At 42.2% G+C, this 20,498-nt stretch overlaps 2 protein-coding genes across 5 annotated transcripts in view; one reads left to right on the top strand and one right to left on the bottom strand.

Annotated features, from left to right (window-relative positions):
- TPR (translocated promoter region, nuclear basket protein) overlaps nucleotides 1-3,123 on the top strand; it is a 41,823-nt gene extending 38,700 nt beyond the window's left edge. For 2 of the 4 annotated variants that reach the window (XM_062581945.1, XM_062581944.1), the window contains exon 50: nucleotides 235-1,271. In XM_062581945.1, coding sequence (XP_062437929.1) covers nucleotides 235-440 — 206 coding nt within the window. In that variant the 3' untranslated portion in view covers nucleotides 441-1,271. Of the gene's footprint in view, nucleotides 1-234; nucleotides 1,272-1,323 lie in introns of those variants that run through there. The other 2 variants (XM_062581946.1, XM_062581943.1) reach the window with 2 other exon arrangements.
- On the bottom strand, nucleotides 65-19,131 carry PRG4 (proteoglycan 4). Its single transcript, XM_062581948.1, has 11 exons — nucleotides 19,061-19,131; nucleotides 18,377-18,474; nucleotides 15,074-15,196; nucleotides 12,584-12,703; nucleotides 9,913-10,035; nucleotides 5,122-8,769; nucleotides 4,176-4,265; nucleotides 3,794-4,090; nucleotides 3,110-3,286; nucleotides 2,778-2,903; nucleotides 65-1,678 (listed from the first exon to the last, which is right to left on the bottom strand). Exons 2-11 carry the CDS (start codon nucleotides 18,468-18,470, stop codon nucleotides 1,578-1,580), a joined length of 4,899 nt encoding a protein of 1,632 aa, XP_062437932.1. The 5' UTR covers nucleotides 18,471-18,474; nucleotides 19,061-19,131; the 3' UTR covers nucleotides 65-1,577.
- Between the last annotated feature and the right edge of the window lie 1,367 nt (nucleotides 19,132-20,498).

The following is a 20,498-nucleotide window of genomic DNA, read 5'->3' as shown; positions in this document are numbered from 1 at the left end:
AGCAAGTAAATCACTGTTCAGTTATTGATTTACAATTTAGCATAGATATGAAAGAATGACAAACTTCTTCAGTCTGAGGCTTTTATTTATTATCAGATGTCAATGAACTATGATTCCACCATAATTTTAAAGTAAATTCAAGAGCACAGATGTATATCAAGTCATGTAAACATAAACAGTGATAAAGTGCACCACACATTAGACATTCTCTCCTGTATTTCCCCTTCTTCACAGACACAAGTAGTAATCAGCCTAAGCCATTTCGACGTGTCAGACTTCAGCCACCAACATTAAGAACTGGTGTTCGTGGTCGTCAATTCAATAGACAGAGGGGTAAGTGTTTGTCATTGCTCAGGTTAAGACTTTTTTCTTTCAAATCAATTTTTAATAGTTTCGTCCTTTGGTGGCCGTATATGAGGTACTGCTTTAAGTGTTTGTGATTACTTGTAAGACATTGAATAATACAGCATCCCTGCCCTAGTTTTCAATGTTACCCTAAAAATTTGGTAGGACTCATGTTGGTATGTTAGCCTGAGCATTTTTCTGATAAGCAGACTTTCTTCTTATGCAGCACTTGGTTCTTAACAAAGGAAGGTAAGAGAGTGGTAGTAGATCTTAAATATAACCAAAAAAAACAAAAAAAAACTCAAAAAATAATGTTAGGGCATAACTTTAGAACTCCGAGTTTGTAAGATTAGAGCTCAGTTTCCCATCTGGTACTGCATAAGGATTCCAGTCATTATATCACTAAGTCTTACTCTGATTAAAAAAAAAAAAACAGATTTTTTTTTTCTAGCAATAGAGCTAAAGCAGGAAAATACATTTTTGTTTAACCTCTGTTTTAAGAAAACTCCTCAGATGAAAGGTATTCAATTTGGCATTATTTTAACAATGTAGACAACTTGATACTAGCATTGAAATACATGAATCTAGTATTTCTTTAGAATTAAAGAAAAAGAAGAAGAAGAAAAAGGAGGAAGAGCTGGGATAGGTATCCTTTATAGTCTATCACCATTTCTTTATTAACCAAAAGGAGGGGCTGATTGCTTTCAATTATGATTAAGAATGCTATCCTCGTTCTTTTGGCACACAGCCTAAGACAGTTAAGGATCACAAGCCAACAACCTTCTCTTAGATGGCAAAACAGTAATGTATCCATACCCCAGGGCTAAGGAGAGGAAGAGAGGCTGAGTTTTAAGGGACAGGAAGTATTTCTTTGCATTAGTACTTTCTAGAGAAGAATCAAGTAGCATATATGCTAATGTTTGATTAAAGGGGAGAAAAGGACTTCTATTAATTCATTTGTTTTCTTTCCCAACACAGGTGTAACTCATGCAATGGGAGGCAGAGGAGGCCTGAACAGAGGCAATATTAGTTAAATGATCTGTAAAGTCATCACAGCTGTGTATAAAAGGTGCCAGTTTGCCTGTGGTTGTTTTAGTGTAATGAAAGCAGAGCTTAAAGCAGCATTTTATACTTAGATTTGTGTGCACACAATTCAATGTCTTTATTAATAAAATTAGACAAACTGTCAACGTTAAAATGGCATCTTTTTTAAAAAAATCCCGTGGTATGCATCACTTAGGACAGTTATACCAGTCTTTGGATACCGTCTTTCCAGTGAGATAAGTAACAGACGTTGCTGTTTTGCTGCCCACATCCAAACTGTAGTACCGATCTGAAATGAAGAAATATGGGAATTAATTTCAGAAACTACAATTAGTACATGAGAAGATTTCTGTATCTTGAAATTAAAATCTTCCTTTTAATTTCATTTTGGCATGACTAGTGGATTATCATTCCTCATTTTTGGAGTTGAGAGAGGATCCAAAAATACTAATTTTTTTTTTTAGCCTAGCATTTGATTTTTTTTTTTTTTTTTTTGAGATTTATTTCTTTGTGTTTAGCAAATATTTTCAGTACTGTTAATTATTAAATCTTGCCCCAGAACAGAGACCTTCAAGAACAGGGAGTAGAAAAAAATACACTTATATTGCTAGAACACAGTAGTAGTTTGTAGAATGTAGAAATCCAATATGCTAGAAATAATCCTGAACTGACTGTAAGAGTGGAATCTCTGGTCCCCAAGCGTGAACCTTTTCTAAGGTTAGGGATTATATCATAATGGAAAAGACATACTTCAGTATCCTGTATTTGGATGTGGCTAGTACTTTGAGGTTTTTGTGTTTTTTTTTTCCTTGGGTGTTTTGTTTTTGTTTGTTTGTTTGCTTGTTTTTTAATAATCAAAATTCTGAGGAATGCCTTTACATGATTCTGGCTAGAAGGAAAGGATCTGCACAATCCATAAACAGACATCATTTTTTCCTCTGAAGTAAAAAGGTCCTGTTCCTCTTAATTTTTTTGTCAGAAACATAGTTCTATTGAAGCCCCTGACAAAGCTGTCAATGTAATGGTCCAAGGATTTCAATGTAACATTAATATAATTCTGCATGTAAGTGTCCCTTCTCCCTTCATAAAGAAGAAATGCTTTAAGCTTTAACTCTCAAGGCAAGGCATGCCACAGCTGGCTGGTCTGAATCATTGTACCTCAGTGCTACTAGCTGTCCTTTACTGACTGATTTGTAATAAGAACATCTCTGAATTACAGGCAACATTTTAGTTCGCATTGCTTTTTTATGATTCTTGTTCAAGATTAGTCTTGCAGAATCACAAGTGGTAACTGTGCACTTCGAACAGCTCAGAGATAACACGGGCTTCTTTCTTCCCCATCTCTTTAGTCTTTTGAGCTATAGTAACTTGCATTAGCTTTAACTTACTGTTGGAGAAGGCATAATAATCATAGCCATCTGGTTTATTGTAGTTTGGTACTGATATGGTTGAATGAATTACTTTTGGGAGTCCTCTCCAGTAGGCCGTGATTTTAACTTCCTTACGTAAAACTTCTGCAAGCAAAATAAAATTAAGTTAGGAGGTGTCACAGTATATCTGCTGTAAGCTATCATTTGCCTGTGTAATTTACAGCGAGAGAGAACTATGAGACTGAAATCTTTCAAAGTACTATATTAAAAAAAAATGGAACAGAATGTTGTGTTTCAGAAACGGCTAAGATTGAAAGAGCTGTGTAAAAAACTTAATAAACATAAATTACCAGATGGATACGGATTGATTCTGACGGTCTGAAAAGCCTGCAATCTTACTTCACGTTGAAAGCGTCTCCTGATTACAAATCTTGGGACATAAGCTGGGTATTTTATGGTAACCTGGGCTTTATTTTTGCACTTCCTGGCTGGTTCTTGTTTGTACATATACTGCTGTATTTTGCCACCTTAAAAAAAAACAAAACAAAAACCATTAAATCAGAAATGAAAATGTCATCTGTAGCCATGTCACAGGCAGGAAGGTGAGAGCATCGTTTTAATGCCTCTACTGCTGTCTAAATGCTGTTGCAGCTTTCTGTATCCATCCCTACGCTTTGAAGTCCGCAAGCTCTTCGAGAAATAGCAGTAGTTACCCCTCAAAGAGGGGGCCAGACCATCTCTTGAGGTATCAAAATCTTTAACCTCAACTTTTTGAAATTCAGATAACAGTTCTTACGTTGTAATACATCATTGGCATGTGGTAAGGAAATGCACTTAAAACAGAAAAACACTTTTCGACCAAAAAAAAATATATATATATGGGGGGGAGACTGAAGACATTTATGAACTGTCCTGAAGAGCAGTTAACGCTCTCCTACTCCATCAGCTGTGGTTTTGGAGGTTTTTCTCCCTCCCCCAGGGCAATTCCTGCACCTGTCGATCGTTAGGTGAACTCCTGCCGCACTAGGACCTACCTTTTTTGATAAAATACACCGATTCTGGCCTGTTGCTGTACCTCGCCACAGGGAGGGCTGCTACTATTTTCCCGCTGAGCCCCGCAAAGCCTCTGGCGAGGGGCTTGGGGTAGCCGGCGTCCATCACGCCGTCCGTGAACCGCCAGTAGAGCGTGTCCTTGATGAAGAAGGTTTTGCCGTCGCAGTTGCACCTGGAGAAGACGGTGTCGATGGGGGACGGGACGCCCCAGCCGTCGGCGATGCGGCGCGGCTCGGCCGTCGGCGGGCTCCGGCCCGTCAGCAGCCAGTAGTAGTGACCTGCGAGGGGGGACACAACGGCGGCGGTGCTGAGGCGGTGGCAGCGGCGACCGAGCGCCCGCGAGCTGCCGGCCGCGCCGCTTACCTCGGAAAACCGCCAGCGTCCCGTTCTGCAGCGCGACCACTGCGTCCGCCGGCTTCCCGTTGCACAGGTTCTTCTCCTCCTTTACGCGCGCTACAAAGTAACGTCGGTTTTATGTTTTAACGGAAAATACACCGTTACCTTCCCCCCCACCCCAGCCCCTGTTTTCAGTTAAACCTGGCTCCTCGCGTGCAAAAGCCGTCACAGTTTGGCATTCTCGGCCAGGCCTCCGGCTGGCCCTTGTCGTACGAGCACTTTAATTACTCTTTTTGAGGTAAATTCTGGCAAAATTCAGCGCCCTAGGAGCGTTAAACCTGGTGTTTCTACAGCTGGGCACGGAGAGGGCCGTTTGCTAGCAGTTTACTACTCGGTACCCTCAGGGAAAGGTGAGCCGATGCGTGTGTTGCCTGCTGCCTTTCGTATTTACCCTCTTCACACTGAAGAGGTTTTATGTGCTGTTTTTTCCCCCGTTTTGTTTTTTCACGCTCAATGATGTTCACTTGATGTTTCTCCAAGCTTCCCTGGTGAGCTTCCCCCCCCCCTTTATTTCTTAAAAATGCTTTTACATCTAATTCCTGTTAAATATGAAGGAAGGATGAATGTTTTGATCAAAACCACTTCTTTTTCTTTTTTTTTCCTTTCCTAAAACATGAAAGACTACCTTCTTCAAAAATCGCCTGTCAGTATATGCTTGAAAAAGAACCTGGGGGCTATCGTATATTAAAATAAATAGCGAGGGCGTGTATAGTGACAAAAAGCACAGAGAAAAGAAATATATATATATATATATATATATATATATGTACATATTTATATATGTGTGTGTGTTCTGCCTTTCTCTTTGCCTTTTTTGCTTGTATTACAGCAGTGCTTATGGCAAACGCTTCTCGTCGGTGCTCTAAGCGACGGGAAAGTTTAGATAGCGGCGCGATAAGAAAAGCGGCCGTACCGAGAGCCAGCACGGCGGGGCGGAAAGGCGGCGCGGGGGCCGCCGGCGCCTCGGTACTTGGTGGGAAGCGGTTGCCCTGCGCTCCCCCCGGCCCAGCCGGGAAGCCCCCGGGCCGCGGCGGAGCGGGGACCGTCAGCGCTTCCTCTCCTGCGACCCTCTTCGCCGCCGCGGTGGTGGTGGCGGTGGTTCTCCCAGCGCTCGTTTGGGGAGCTGAACCTCTCTGGGCGGCGGTGGTCGGCGCCACGGCTCCAGGCGAGGCAGCGGTAGGTTTTTTGGCCACGGTTGATGATACAGTCGCTGTGCCCGCCGGATGTTTTTCTTTTTGCGCTGCCGTTGTCGATGTCTCTTTCGGCGTGGGTCTGGCTGGGGCAGCGTCTTTCCCTTTAGCTGTTGTTACAGTCTTTTTGCCCACCGTGGTTGCATCTGTTTTAGCTGCTGTTGTTACGGTTTCTTTGGCTGTAGTAGTTGTATCTGGAGTATTGGTGGTACCTTCAGGAGCTTCATCTGGTCTCGCTGTTGGTGTTACCTCTTTGCGCACCACCGTGGTGGTTTCTTTCCTCCTGGTTGTCTCTGTGGTTACTGGGGTCCTTGCTGTTTTAGTGGCAGTACTGGCTTTTTCGCCTGTTGTTGTTACGATGCCTTTGCCTGCAGCAGGTGTGTCCGGTTTAGCGGTCACTGCTGTCTCTTTGGCTCTCGTGGCGGTATCTTTGCCCACCACAGTCGCTGTCGTGGTGCTCATTACGCTTTTTTCAGTGGCAGTGGTTGCTGCGTCCCCCTTATCCAAAATTAGGGGCTCTTCAGATACAGCGGCTTTAGCTGTTGTCACTGTCTTTGCTGCTGCTGTAGCCTTGTCTTCTCCAGGTGTGGTGGTTGGCACTTTTGGTACAACAGTTGTAATTTTTTTAGCTGCATCAGTGGCCACAGGAGAAGTCTCTACATTTTTTGGGGTGGTGGGAGCATCAGCCTTGGTTGTGGCTGCTTTAGTGGCCACAGTAGTAGTCTCTATCTTTTCTGGGGTGGTGGGAGTGTCGGCCTTGGTCGTGGGTGCCTCAGTGGCCACGGGGGAAGTTTCTGTCTTTTCTGGGGTGGTGGGAGCATTGGCCTTGGTTGTTGGTACCTCAGTGGCTGTAGGAGAAGTCTCTATCTTTTCTGGGGTGGTGGGAGCATCAGCCTTGGTTGTTGGTGCCTCGGTGGCCATGGGAGAAGCGTCTGTCTTTTCTGGGGTGGTGGGAGCATCAGCCTTGGTTGTTGGTGCTTCAGTGGCCGCAGGAGAAGTGTCTGTCTTTTCTGGGGTGGTGGGAGTGTCGGCCTTGGTTGTGGGTGCCTCGGTGGCTACAGTAGTAGTCTCTATCTTTTCTGGGGTGGTGGGAGCGTCAGCCTTGGTCGTGGGTGCCTCAGTGGCCACAGGAGAAGTTTCAGTCTTTTCTGGGGTGGTGGGAGCGTCGGCCTTGGTCGTGGGTGCCTCAGTGGCTGCAGGAGAAGTTTCTATCTTTTCTGGGGTGGTGGGAGCGTTGGCCTTGGTCGTGGGTGCCTCAGTGGCTGCAGGAGAAGTTTCAGTCTTTTCTGGGGTGGTGGAAGCATCGGCCTTGGTCGTGGGTGCCTCGGTGGCTACAGTACTAGTCTCTTTCTTTTCTGGGGTGGTGGGAGCATCAGCCTTGGTTGTTGGTGCCTCAGTGGCCGCGGGGGAAGTTTCTGTCTTTTCTGGGGTGGTGGGAGCATTGGCCTTGGTTGTTGGTGCCTCAGTGGCTGCAGGAGAAGTCTCTATCTTTTCTGGGGTGGTGGGAGCATCAGCCTTGGTCGTGGGTGCCTCAGTGGCCACAGTAGTAGTTTCTATCTTTTCTGGGGTGGTGGGAGCATCAGCCTTGGTTGTGGGTGCCTCAGTGGCCACAGGAGAAGTTTCAGTCTTTTCTGGGGTGGTGGGAGCGTCGGCCTTGGTCGTGGGTGCCTCAGTGGCCGCAGGAGAAGTTTCAGTCTTTTCTGGGGTGGTGGGAGCGTCGGCCTTGGTCGTGGGTGCCTCAGTGGCCGCAGGAGAAGTTTCTGTCGTTTGTGGGGTGGTGGGAGCATCAGCCTTGGTCGTGGGTGCCTCAGTGGCCGCAGGAGAAGTTTCAGTCTTTTCTGAGGTGGTGGGAGCGTCGGCCTTGGTCGTGGGTGCCTCAGTGGCCGCAGGAGAAGTTTCAGTCTTTTCTGGGGTGGTGGGAGCGTCGGCCTTGGTCGTGGGTGCCTCAGTGGCCGCAGGAGAAGTTTCAGTCTTTTCTGGGGTGGTGGGAGCGTCGGCCTTGGTCGTGGGTGCCTCAGTGGCCACAGTAGTAGTTTCTGTCTTTTCTGGGGTGGTGGGAGCATCAGCCTTGGTCGTGGGTGCCTCAGTGGCTGCAGGAGAAGTCTCTATCTTTTCTGGGGTGGTGGGAGTGTCGGCCTTGGTTGTGGGTGCCTCGGTGGCTACAGTAGTAGTTTCAGTCTTTTCTGGGGTGGTGGAAGTATCAGCCTCTGTTGTTGGTGCCTCAGTGGCTGCAGGAGAAGTCTCTATCTTTTCTGGGGTGGTGGGAGCATCAGCCTTGGTTGTTGGTGCCTCAGTGGCTGCAGGAGAAGTCTCTATCTTTTCTGGGGTGGTGGGAGTGTCGGCCTTGGTTGTGGGTGCCTCGGTGGCTACAGTAGTAGTTTCAGTCTTTTCTGGGGTGGTGGAAGTATCAGCCTCTGTTGTTGGTGCCTCAGTGGCTGCAGGAGAAGTCTCTATCTTTTCTGGGGTGGTGGGAGCATCAGCCTTGGTTGTGGGTGCCTCAGTGGCTGCAGGAGAAGTCTCTATCTTTTCTGGGGTGGTGGGAGTGTCGGCCTTGGTTGTGGGTGCCTCGGTGGCTACAGTAGTAGTTTCAGTCTTTTCTGGGGTGGTGGAAGTATCAGCCTCTGTTGTTGGTGCCTCAGTGGCTGCAGGAGAAGTCTCTATCTTTTCTGGGGTGGTGGGAGCATCAGCCTTGGTTGTGGGTGCCTCGGTGGCCCCCGGAGTTGTCTCTTCGTTTTCCAGGGTGGTGGGAGCATCGCCCTCTGTTGTTGGTGCCTCGATGTCCACAGGAGTAGTCTCTGTGTTTCGAGGGTCAACGACAGAGTCTTCCTCTGTCGTTACTTCTTCTGTTGCTGCAGTAGTCTCTTCATTTTCTGGGATGGTTGGAGGTTCTGCCTCGGTTGTTGCTTGCTCGGTGGCTATAGGAGTAGTGTCTTCGTTTTCAGCAGTGGTGGGAGGATCTGCCTTGGTCGTTGTTGCTTCTGTTGCTACAGGAGTAGTCTCTTCTTTTGGGGGAGTTGTGGGAGAGTCTGCTTTTGTCGTGGCTGCCTCAGTGGCTGCAGGGGCTGTCTGCTCATTTTCAGGGGTGGTGGGACGCTCTGTCATGGCCACAGGAGTGCTCACGGCTGCAGGAGTTGTCTCTTCTTTTTTGGGGATGGTGGGAGCCTCGGTCGTGGCTGCAGGGGTTGTCTCTTCTTTTTTGGGGGTGGTGGGAGCCTCGGTCGTGGTTGTGGCTGCAGGGGTTGTCTCTTCTTTTTTGGGGGTGGTGGGCGCCTCGGTCGTGGTTGTGGCTGCAGGGGTTGTCTCTTCTTTTTGGGGGGTGGTGGGAGGGTCTGTTGTGGTTGTTACAGCCTTGGTGGCTGCAGGTGTTGTTTCTGGGGAGAAGGAGAGAGAGTTAGGGAGAGAGGTGAAAAATGAACTTGCTGAGTCCAAATACCTGACTTCAGCTCCTACTATGTCTTTGTATCCTGGATAGTTTTTTTTTTCTTTTTTACATTTTTTGTCTTTTACATTTATGGATGCACTGACTTGAGCCAAATTACTCCTACAGCTCTATTAAGCAGAGCTTAAAGGCAAGGCAGCATCATGTGGTTTGGGGCACTGCTGTTCAGCTTTTGAACGAAGCTTCTAAAATCTTAGAAGATCTAAGCTAGTGCTAAAGGTCATGCCCTGGTGAATGTTAGCAACGCTGATGCAATATCTCTCTCAGCTAATTATTGCAGATCCATTGCGTGCAGAGCAGTGCGTAACAGAACAGGGTTTTTTCCTACTTGGTGTCTGAAATACCCTAGTTCAAGTGGTATCAGCTAACAGCTACTTGCATTTCCTTAATTTTGTTTCATTTGACCCACTATACTGATCTTGTAATAGGAAATTGCCACAGCAGAAAGGCAAGTACTTCAAGTTCTAGAAGTTACTTTCAAGGATTAAAAAATTGGCCCGAATGGACTTCTAGTCTAACTTCTTTGTTGTTACTTCAGAGTTCAAGTGCAGACTGATCTCCCAAGCTATCATTCAAAATACTGGAACAGAATATCAAAGAACATGATAAAGCAGCATATTTTCCATTTGGAAAGAAACAAATTATGGGTGTTTTCTGAAGCTGCATGAAGCCTGGCTTTATCAAAACTAGCAAAACCTGCTAGGAGATCTTCCTGTCTTGGTTCTGTCAGTTCATCACCATCCCAAAATAGCACACCCTTCCTGTTCCAGCCATGGACTTTCTCCAAAAGTGACAATCATCTGTATTTTTTTTTTTTTTTAAGATAGGCATGAAAATGCAACAGAGACCCAGGAGACATCACCACACTTCCAACATCTGCGTTAAGCGAGCTCTCCAAAGTCAGTAGAGCCCTTCCTGAGACTTAGGTGAGGTAATTAGTTTATAAACTGAATGCTTCCCAGCTTGATAACTGTCTGGTAATGTCACATTGGCTTCCTATATCCAGAACAGAAAAAATGGTCTTTCACATTCATTCAAGTAACACCCATCCTGTTTCATTCATATTCTGCCCTACCTCCCATAACTTCAGGGGGCTCTGTTACTTTCTTTGGCTTCTCTTCCTCATTTTTGGATGACCGCTTAGATGTTGATTTGTTTGCCGGAGGAGAAGGCTTGGGTGGAGGCTCTGTTGTGTATGCTGAAAGAAATAAAATCATTTATCAGTGGGATTGCTTTTCTCTACAGATGCTTGGGGTCAGCTATGTGATATAGAATTTCAATGACCCTTTCCCATATAAATCTGATTTTCTTCCAATCCCTAGGATTCTTCAAAATAGTTTTTGGGAAAAAAAGAGAATGCACACTTAAAAATACCCTTTGGATCCCAAACTGTTAATCAAAGATTGGAGTAATATTTTTCCCAGAAGTAATTTGCTAATGAGAATTTGGAGGTCGGCAAAAGATGAATTCTGAGTAGAGTTCTATATTCTGAAAATTTGCCTATTTTTTTCCCCAACTATGGGTTTAACTATGGGTGCTGTAGGGCTAACTTGCAAGTGTTTTTTGTAGGGGGGTCTCTGAGAGCTATCGTGTTAGCCAAGCATTTACTTTGATATTCCCTAAAGATTTAGTTATATTGTAGTTTTTCACATATCTGATAATTCTACACATGCAAGATAACTTTGAGTACACTTTTTTTAAAAAATACTTTCCTTGGAAGCGGTAGGAGCCACAACTTAAGCATGGATCAAAGAAGCAATGCAGGCTCTAAATGTTAAGCTAACTACTAGCAGGTTGAGTTGTAGGAGAAACTGATGGTTTGCGTTCAGATACCCAACTCTGAAGATTTCATGCAGTTTCATCTGCATCCAAGTAAGAGCCAGAAAATAATTTTGACTTCAACCCTGGGTTAGATTGTACATATGGAAGTGAGACCCTGTTATTTATCTCACTTTCTTCCCACAAGTGTATTCTTGTATAAGGATCATGAAAAAACATGACTGATCTCAGGGAACTTGCAGGATCTTTCTGATGCAACCAAGGGAGCTGCTAAATCCCACAGCTATGTGTAATAATTTTAGCACAAAACAAATGGTACTTTTGTTTCATAGGTAATGACCATGAAATCAAAGGATTTTTCTTTTGCAACAAGCTAGTACTTCCTGAGTAAGGTTGGGTGCTGGAACATACCCTGAAACTTCTAGTGAGAGAGAATTTGTAATTGTTGAATGAAAGCACTTGGAGCTGAATCAACTTTCAGAGAGCTCGGGGAGGAGGGGTAAGTGTTTAATCAGTCCTTAATTTATTTGCTTGCGTATTTGGGGCTTTTGGAGGAACAGAAAGAGAAAAAGCATCTCTAGAAATAACTATAAACTTATTCTTTTGATTTTGTGGGCCTGATTCCTAGGCTGGAGAATGTTTTACTTTGCTGTAATTAGAGAAAGAAATTTTAAAGTTTTTACAGGATTTGATGTATTTAATTCCCCTTTTCATCCTTTCAAATCCCAGCCTGTATACCACAGAAGATTGCAAATGTCAGAACATTTGCTAATACACACAAAAAGGGAATACTTCTATGAGTTAGATCTTGTCAGATACTAGTTAGATATTAGGATCATGCAGTTAGAACTTCAAATGGTTGAGACACATACTATAATTTTCTGTGAAAACATACTAAAATGAAATGTTCTTTGAAAAAGCCTTTATAGGTGGTTGTAAAAACCTTTCATCTCATTTTACATGGCATACATCTGAGGAAGAATGATTTTAATCTGCTTTCTCCGCCCGTTCTTTTATTAATACAAGAAGTATAATTGTAAGTAGTAAACAAAATGAGAGATTGTCTTGGAACAGTAAAACCAAGCAGCCATTGGAAACACTCATGTTGTTCGTTAAATGGCACACTTTGAAAACTGGCAGCCTTGGAAATAGTCTGCTCTGTGAATGCCAGCTGTATTTGCCAATTTTTGTGCACAGAAATAGATTTAGGTCCTTAAGGATCACAAAGGCTGATCCTTAGACTAGAATTGAATTGCTTGTGTATTAAATCTCCCCTAGATCTATATCTTAGCACCCAGGAAAAATGGTCATCCATACAGATCTGACCTGCTTTCAGCATTTTGAGGAATTGTAGTCTGAAAGGAACAACGTTTCACCTGAGGAAGGACTTCATCCGACACACTTTTTTCATATCTCAGCCTCTCTAGTGCTGACCTGGCCTTGCGTCATGGTTCTAGTGGTAAATTCAAGTATGGAGATTGCTGATGAAGGCTAAGACAAAAAGGAAGTTTCCCTCAGAATTTGTTTCCTGGTCGTGGTTTCCAGGATATCTACCCATATGAATCACTAAAAGCCTCACTCTTGAGGAAGTGGGCAATTTACTTCAGAAATTAGGTTTTGTGATAGCTAATTTCTCTTAAGACACTTGTAAGCTGCCAGCAGGTCCTGGTGCTGAGCGCTGGTGATTCAGAGACTAGTAGGACCAGCAAGTAGAGCAGAGGATCTGTGATATTCTGCTGTTAGCAAACATTTATGTAGTCCCTGCCTCCCAGTTCCTGTCTATTAGGTTGTCACACTGTGGATGTATCAGCAAAAAATAAGATTGGTTAATTTGATGACAAATTGATTTCGGAGCTACTGTGAGTGATATCAAGAGCTGAGTCTGCACAGTTAATATTTTGACAGTGCAACATAATTATATTTAAACACATTTAGGAAAAATACAAAGATAAAGGAGTGTTTCTTACCCTCTTTACAATGGTCTGCGTAGTCTGGACAGCACTTGAGATATTTTTCACAGTCGGCATCACAGTCGCACACTCTTCCTCTTTCAAAGCTTTCAAAGCAACGTCCTCTACAGGAGAGTGCTGCGTGAGGCACAACACGTGGGTTAGCCTTTGTGTCTGGTTTGCATTTAGCCCTGGGACCTTTCTATAGTGAAGTCACCAGCTTGCGCTGATCTGAAGAACAGCTTCGTAAAAGCTGGTGGGGTTTTTTTGGGTGTGATCCAGAGCCTGCTTGTGTAATTGGGCTTGGGATCAGACTGCGTGACCAGAATTGCACCTTGAGCGTTGCGGTATATTGAGACCATTCACAATTTATAGTGGGAGAAAAACGTAATTTCGGAATTCACTTTAGGGAGGTCCCATCGTAGAAGATTTTAATTTCCCTAATCAGATAGCAGTTATTTCAAGAACAGAATTTGAATTCAGCAAGAAAGTAATTCTGGGCCAGGTTTTAGGAAAGCTCTTCATCCAGGTACCACTTTGCATCAGCAGTGATGTGTCTACCAACGCATTTATGAGAAAGAATTTGCCTAAATAGATCGTGACTTGGTGTACCTGACGTGCATGTGCAAACGCCACAACTGAACTGTGCAAACAGCTATATACAGTTAAAGTGACACTCCTTGAAATTTTATCCCTATTTAATACAGCTCATGAGTTACTAATATTAGAGGAGTACCTGCTATATTTTGACAGGAAACTTATAACTACATGCTTTTAATAAATCAATAGTAATTATGTCTAATAACTTGAATGGCTACAGTGCTTCTGTTTTATAAATATATATGTATATGCTACATGAACAAATCATTGGAAAGGGCGTGCACAACCAGCTTCAGCAAATTTGAAGGACAAAATCTGACTCTAAATGTTTACATTACGCTACAAGCTAGTATTTATTGATGTTCAGTAATACCTCAAATAGGTATTTATTATAGGTATGTTAAACTGAAGTGATTACAGTAGGTCTGAAGTTGATATTTTTGAGGCTGCTTCACATCTCATGGAGTTGGGCTAAGAATTAGCTATCATTTGTTATTTCCAGAATTTTTTGATCAATCATTCTTGTTCTGCATCTTCTCTGTGCATGAATCTCTCATTGAAGTAGTCATTTTGATGGCATTCAGAGCTTAAAATCACACCTTATAATTAAATAATTATCTAGTGAAATTAGGATTACTGTGTAGACAAGTTCTGAAGACCTTTTGAGCAGTGTAAATGCAGAGTGAGTCCAAGTACACAGGTGAGAATTATTTTTATTTTATAATGTTGGGGCAGAGACTTAGGGTAGAAGAGAGGAGGTTTCTCTAGCCCTGAAGATTTTCTTAAGATTTTATGTAGATGCCAGAATAACTTCATGATCTGGTCCACGATTTAAAAAATAAAATAAAATAAAATAGCTATATAGCTAGATAAATATAAAATAGCTGGATAAATGAAATGCCTCAGAATGTACTTTCATTTATGAAAAATGAGAAAAATATTGAAGTCATGCTTCAAATCAGGATCATGACTGAGAAGACTGAAGTACAGGTGTTTGGCTGAGGAGGCAGAATTAGCATTTGAGGTATTACTGTGTCTGTGTTTTAAACAACACTCAGTCTGCATTGCTAGATCAATGGAGTCTTTATCCTAGGCCTTTAAGTTAACTGGAACTACAGGACAGTGTAACAAACAGTAGTTATCCAAGTCAATAATATTTTTGACACTGGTAATTCATAGTAAGATGCATTGCATAAACTCTCTACTAAAACAGTATGAAATATCTGTATTTATTTACACTATTCAGTTGTAAATTGCATGCAAGTAAAGCATATAAAATAATACTTGTCCTACCAGCTTCTCCATCAAACTGTGTTGCATGAATTTTAACTATCTGCATGAATTTTAGCACCAAAATTTTTCAGTGTTTTTTTGGGGTTTGTTTGTTTTTTGCAGTCACTGGGCCATATTGAAATAGCAATCTGTTGGTAGTTTTTCCTATCATATGATAAATGATTTTGGTTCTAGAACTGACGTGGATGTGAATCAGAGCTGGTTTCTGCCAAACCCCCACCACCTCTGCATTTCTCCAAAACTTCAGTGGGACTGTCACTGAATTTCTCTCCAAAAATTCCTGCTACTTGGATTCTGACCTGAATTTGCTTTTAACAGATTTTTTTTTTTCTTTTTTTGGTACAAAAGACAGACAGACAAAAGTACAAACGTAACTCCTGCGGATGCAATGGTGTTTTTTTTTTTTTTTTTTTTTTTTTTTTTATGTGAACAGGTTGTGTACAAGGTTATTGCCAACTTTTTGAGGGGGTGAACAGCACAGGCGTGGGAGGAGGACAAGGACGTGATGCAACACAAGCAACGCTTAAGCAAGAAGAGCCGCCGGCGCCAAGTGACGAGTAAGCAAAGGGGCAGAGCGGTCTCGGCGGCAGGCGTGGGCTGCGTGCGGGCACTTACCCGGGGAGCAGACCTTCCCGAAGTCGGGGCAGCACTCCTCGAAGTGTCGACAGCTATAGTCACACTGGCAGTCATTCTCTCTAGAAAACCCTTCCCCACATCTCCCTGCACAGCTTGATAAATCTAAAATCATACAACACCAGTGTAAACGTGGCCATGCTGGGATAGGATGTGCCGAAACATTGAATGGCATGACGGTATGTCTGATGTGCCTTTTTTTCCCTAAAGAATTCTGTTTATTTGGTCAATGTCACAGAAACTATAGGCCCAGTTCAACCCCTTCTGAAGCCAGGCAGGCAGGTCAGGGTTTTTCCATCTTCAGTGGGAGCGGTACCGGCCTTTATTTTGGGAAGCTGAATATGATCAAGAAGTCAACAAAAAAATCAAAAAGTTTCAAATTGAAAGCTTGGATGTCTGCAAAGCTTTCATGTACTAAGCACAATCAAGACCTGCTATGGCTTGTAGAACATATTTTTCCAGAAAGGAAAACGTTCTTCTGGCCCCACTGAAGTCAAAGGTCATTTATCAGGGACTTACAGGAGAGCTGGGTCAGGCCAAGTGTTGGGTTTGCATGGGAAGCGCCTGGGGGCGATGCTGAACGTGCCAGCCTAGAGCAGTGGCCAAGGGTCACCGCGCAGATCCTGGAGAAAATCAAAGAGGGGCCTGAGCTTGACTGTGGGGAGGCAGATCTCAGCCACGTCGATGGTCTGGGTTTGAGACGTGGAGTTTGGTTCAGAATATTATGGGGAAAAAAATGCCATAGCTTGGGGATATCTGAAGATTTCAGCTAGGTGCTGCATATGAAATAAATGTAAAGCTATTCTTACTCTTTTTTCTTTTTTTTTTCACCCCTTTCCATTAGGAGGTGAACAACCTCTAAGGAGAATGGCATCAGCTTGCTTGTGTGGCCAAGTACGGATGCATGTGTGCATGTACACACGCTGTGCAAGGGCTCGGAAACGTCACAGTAACTTGTCCAATTTTATTTGATTGTGAGTATAAACACTTAACAGGGGTATTTTATTAAATTGGCCTATTTAATATGACTTTGTAGCATAGATATTTTGTAGTCCATCCTCTTTTTATGCTGCCTAGGTATCCAGTAAAACTTATTTCTCATTTTATCTTTACACTAATTCTGATAATATAAACAAATTCCTTGCCTTAATAGAAAGCTTAACATTGTCAGAACATTTTGCAGAACTTTATACTAAACACTATATATATACATGACACTATGGATTTCTGCTTTCCATTTTGATAAATTCCAAAAAAGAGAAAACATGTCCATGATTATAGACAGAAATACTTTCCAGCTGGCATTGCTCATAAACTCTGCCTAGAATCTGAATGGCAAATTGATCCAAATTGATCAGAATTCGCTTGGGCAATATATCAGCCAGGCACTATATTGTTCTGCCAGCTTATTCTCTGTCTTAATTTATCCCAAACATGTTTACAGAATCTGCAGCAGCATACCTGTCAGACTCGCTAGATCTATCCGATTTTTATCTTTGGTAATGTTTTTCATGCTACCCAAATGAAAGTAGTTTAGCTTGCAAACTGGTGAGTATTGTCATTTTAAATGCAGGTACCCTGGGGCCGTTTTCATAGGCAATTTTTAGGCTCTATCTGACCTTTAGCTTCAGGAAAAAAAAAAAAAAAAAAAAAAAAAAGTATGCCTGGTATCAGTCCTGAGGTTAGATGATGGGTTCCAGTCCTGCAATGTTCTCCAAAGCACTTTCCACTTGTCCGTGAGGACATTACTCCCTGCCGAGCAGCATAAATGCTCATCAGACCCTAGTTTTACTGCTAGACTGCTGCAATGTCACAAAATCCTAGATGATGATAACCAAGACGCCAGGAGGTCTGCTTTCGCACCAAAAGCAGGCACGTTTCTGATGGCACTTTGTTACTTTCTGCTGCCAGAGCAAATAGTCACCTTGACACAACTGTCCCTGTTATGCAAAGCCTCTGCTAGCATCCTAACAGCTTCTCCTGCTGGAGCTGAAACCTGCAGGACACCGAGTGAAAGGTCCCCAAGTACAGACAAAGCTGCTGAACAATCAGCAAGTTAAAAAAAGAGTTCAGATAATCAGCTGAAACACTGAGCAACAATACAACACGAAATAACATGTAACACAACAGCAAAGACACAATAATTTCTGACAGTGCACGCTCTGTGTGCGCAGGAAGGGACACCATGGGCCAACAAATAATTAAACTAGAGAATGTGATTTCCAACAGCTACTTATGTATTTTTTTTAAATAGTTCTTTACAAGTAATGAATAAATGTTACCCTGAGGTTAATGGACTTGAGTTAATGGGCTCTTAACAGAAGAGCTGGAAAGAGAAGCTACATGTCTTCCTTTCTGGCTATGTGCTCAGTATATTGCACCCTAACATTGCCCTTACAGGAGGAAATACAGATAAACCCAGAAAACATGCATTTTTCATTCATTGGTTTGCTTTAAGTTTGACTTGCAAGTTACAAAGCTACTTCTAAGGAAAATGCCTAAATGACTGTAGTGGCTTTGCTCTTGGTAAGAATCCACTCTCTGTTGAAAATATTGGAAAGACCGCTGAGCCCTGCCACTAAAATCTGACGTCTGCTGTGCTGTGAGGAGCTACCTAGATGTCCAAGGCTGGTTTTCTACCATCAAGTAATAGTAAATTGTATTCTACTGGCAAGTACTATCCAATGTTATCATTATGATAATGTCAGAGTTACTTGAGAGCTGTGACAGTAAAGGACTTGCCACGCTGCAGGTCCCTCCATGTCTTCATAAAGGTGCTACAAGTCAATTGCAGAGTTTTGAGAGTAAATAAAAATCTGGAGTATTAGAAAAATAATTGCCAAAATCAGCCCGGGTGGTGGTCATAACAGTGTATTTAATGGCAAGGAACATATTTAGCAGAGTGTGTCCATTTCTTACCCTGAGCTCATTATATTCAAGTATTTCTAACCAAATTAGGTGAGTATTGTAATTTCAGATACTACTTTAATACATATTGGCAATTACTTGGCCTAAATAAGTCAGCCTGAGGACAAGACAATCTGTAGTATATGTCTACAGAAAAAGAAGTAGGCTCACATGCATTTTGCATGATATTTATACATTCTTCCACCAAAAAGAGGACCAAAATGTATTTAAAAAGGTATTCTGTGATTACAATACTGAATTATAATACCCTGCCCGAGTGAACTACAAAATTCTGGAATTTAGTAGTTTTGTGAAGACACATTTGAAGCATTCCTGCTCTGTGTCCGAGATGCTCGGCAAGCTTGGGTGTTACAGTACCTTCAGAAGAAACTTCTCGCACCAAGGCCACCGAAACGACCAGCAGGGATAGGCAAAGTATGTTCCAGAGGATCACTGCTTTCAGGTACGACATTCTCCTGGAAAGAAAGAGTCTCGTATCACTACCTGCAATTTAATCAATTCATTCAGTTTTCAAAAAATAATGAAATACATATATTAATAACAGTCAGGTAACAGCCTAAACTTCATCTTGAAACTATTCAAAGTGAAGCTGCTGATTTACACTTATTTCAAGAATCTTCTCCTTCTTATTAGTCGATAAGCTATTAAATTTTGTAACAAGACTTGGAAAAATCACTATTGCCAAATAACAGAGGTGGTTTTTTTCAGGATTCTGTTATGTGAAGTCTATAGTCAATATATATAGTTTTTAAGGTGACTTCAGTACAATAGTGTCTAAGGTTGTATTATTGAAAATTATAACTCTGAGAATTTAAAAATTTACCGTCAAAAAAATAGTTAAGCAACATAACCTATAAACCATAGTCTATCATCTAAATATGAGTGTCTAACTATTTAAACATATCCAATGGAGATGTAGGATAAAAGTAAGTCTTTTTTCGGAAGGAAAACTTGTCTATTTTTTTCTGTTGTAGTCCATCATCTTTTGAAAAAGAGCGCTTTGATCAAAACAGTCTGAGCAGAGATAGGTACTGTACTTACCTAACAAAGCATATGCCTGCTGTCAGTGCTGTTTCCGATGCCTTATATATTGCTTTATAACCGTGCTGGGGTTCGTTAATGAAAGCGCTTGTTAGACAAAACCGCCAGTGACAACCTATGACAGCAAACTTTCCACATGAGTTGGAAGAGGTCCCAGATGACTAGACTGACACAACATCTGGAAAATACTCCCATGAAGAGAAATGGTTACAGAAAAAAGCTAAATAGAGGCTTACTAGTCAAAACACATTTTAATTTCTGAGCGAAATGAACAAATTGTCCCAAATGCTAAGTGCATCTGGAAGGCATTAGATATTGCATGGCAAAAAAATGTATCATTATCGGCAAACAGTGAGTATGTTTTCTTTCCTGTCAAACTTAGGAGACAGTAGCCTAAAATTATGCAGTCATATCTGCTACTGATAGCATTTCTTCTCCAAAAGCTTGTAAGATTTAATTTGTGCCACCAGAATAATTCACCGGTTCTAGGCTGAGCTTGTGTGTAAACTGAACTGAATGGAAATTTTGCCAAGGTATTGGCTAAAAATCAAGGAGTTTGGTCCAGTCTCAAAGTTATAAAATCTGTTATGTGTAAAGCATCAGAAATGAATGGAAGATACTTAATTTATTTTAAAAGTCTCTGTGTTTATCTGTCCTGGAACATTACTTGCAACTCTCTCAGAGCTAAAGGCAGCTACTGGGGAATTGCTGGGAAACTTTTAATGGTCCTGACCTTGAGCTTTATTCAGAAAATAACTTAGAGGGCAGGGAAGTTGGGTGCATCTGTCTCATGACATTACTTAAATCCTAAAGTAATTTCATTTTCCCAAACTAAACACAGTGATTCCAATTAAGGAAAACACTTAAGCATGAGCTTGAGTCTCTTAAGGAAAAAGTGTAGATATCTCTGGAAAGGAATAGCTTTAGAAATAGGCTTGGATGTTTTCCTCACTTGGACCAATGTGGTTTGCATAGCTTTAGTATTTTTATGCTAAAATATCTTTGTAATTTATGTATTATTACCGTACAGCTAGTTTCATTCAAGATTTGTGCCTTGTGGTCACTTTGAAATGCTTCTGTGTCAGAAACACCCTGTAATTAGTTGACCTAGGCAAAATGAATGGCTTTTCATTAGTGCAGGAAAACCTGCAGTCAGTGTAGAAGCTCTTAGAGTTATTTAGACCATATAAGCGATTTATATTGGTTTGCTGCTCAAAGCTCTCTGTGCCCTGCCGGCACTGTCCTCTGCAGGAAAGGAAACCTGAGGTGCAGAGGTTTTATGGAATTTATTCAGGGAAATACACTGAAAGCAGTATTTGGATATTTTATATGCATTTGTGTATTACCTTTCTTACTTGTAAAAATAGCTTCAACTCACTTTTTAGTGCAGTTGACTTTAAGCTCGACAAAGAAGCAGTGCCATTTGAGAGGAAAAAAA

This window comes from Rhea pennata, chromosome 8 (assembly GCF_028389875.1).
Source record: "Rhea pennata isolate bPtePen1 chromosome 8, bPtePen1.pri, whole genome shotgun sequence".
NCBI classification, from domain to species: domain Eukaryota; kingdom Metazoa; phylum Chordata; class Aves; order Rheiformes; family Rheidae; genus Rhea; species Rhea pennata.
Note: the sequence above shows the minus strand (reverse complement) of the source record. Positions and strands in the feature narration are given on the sequence as shown.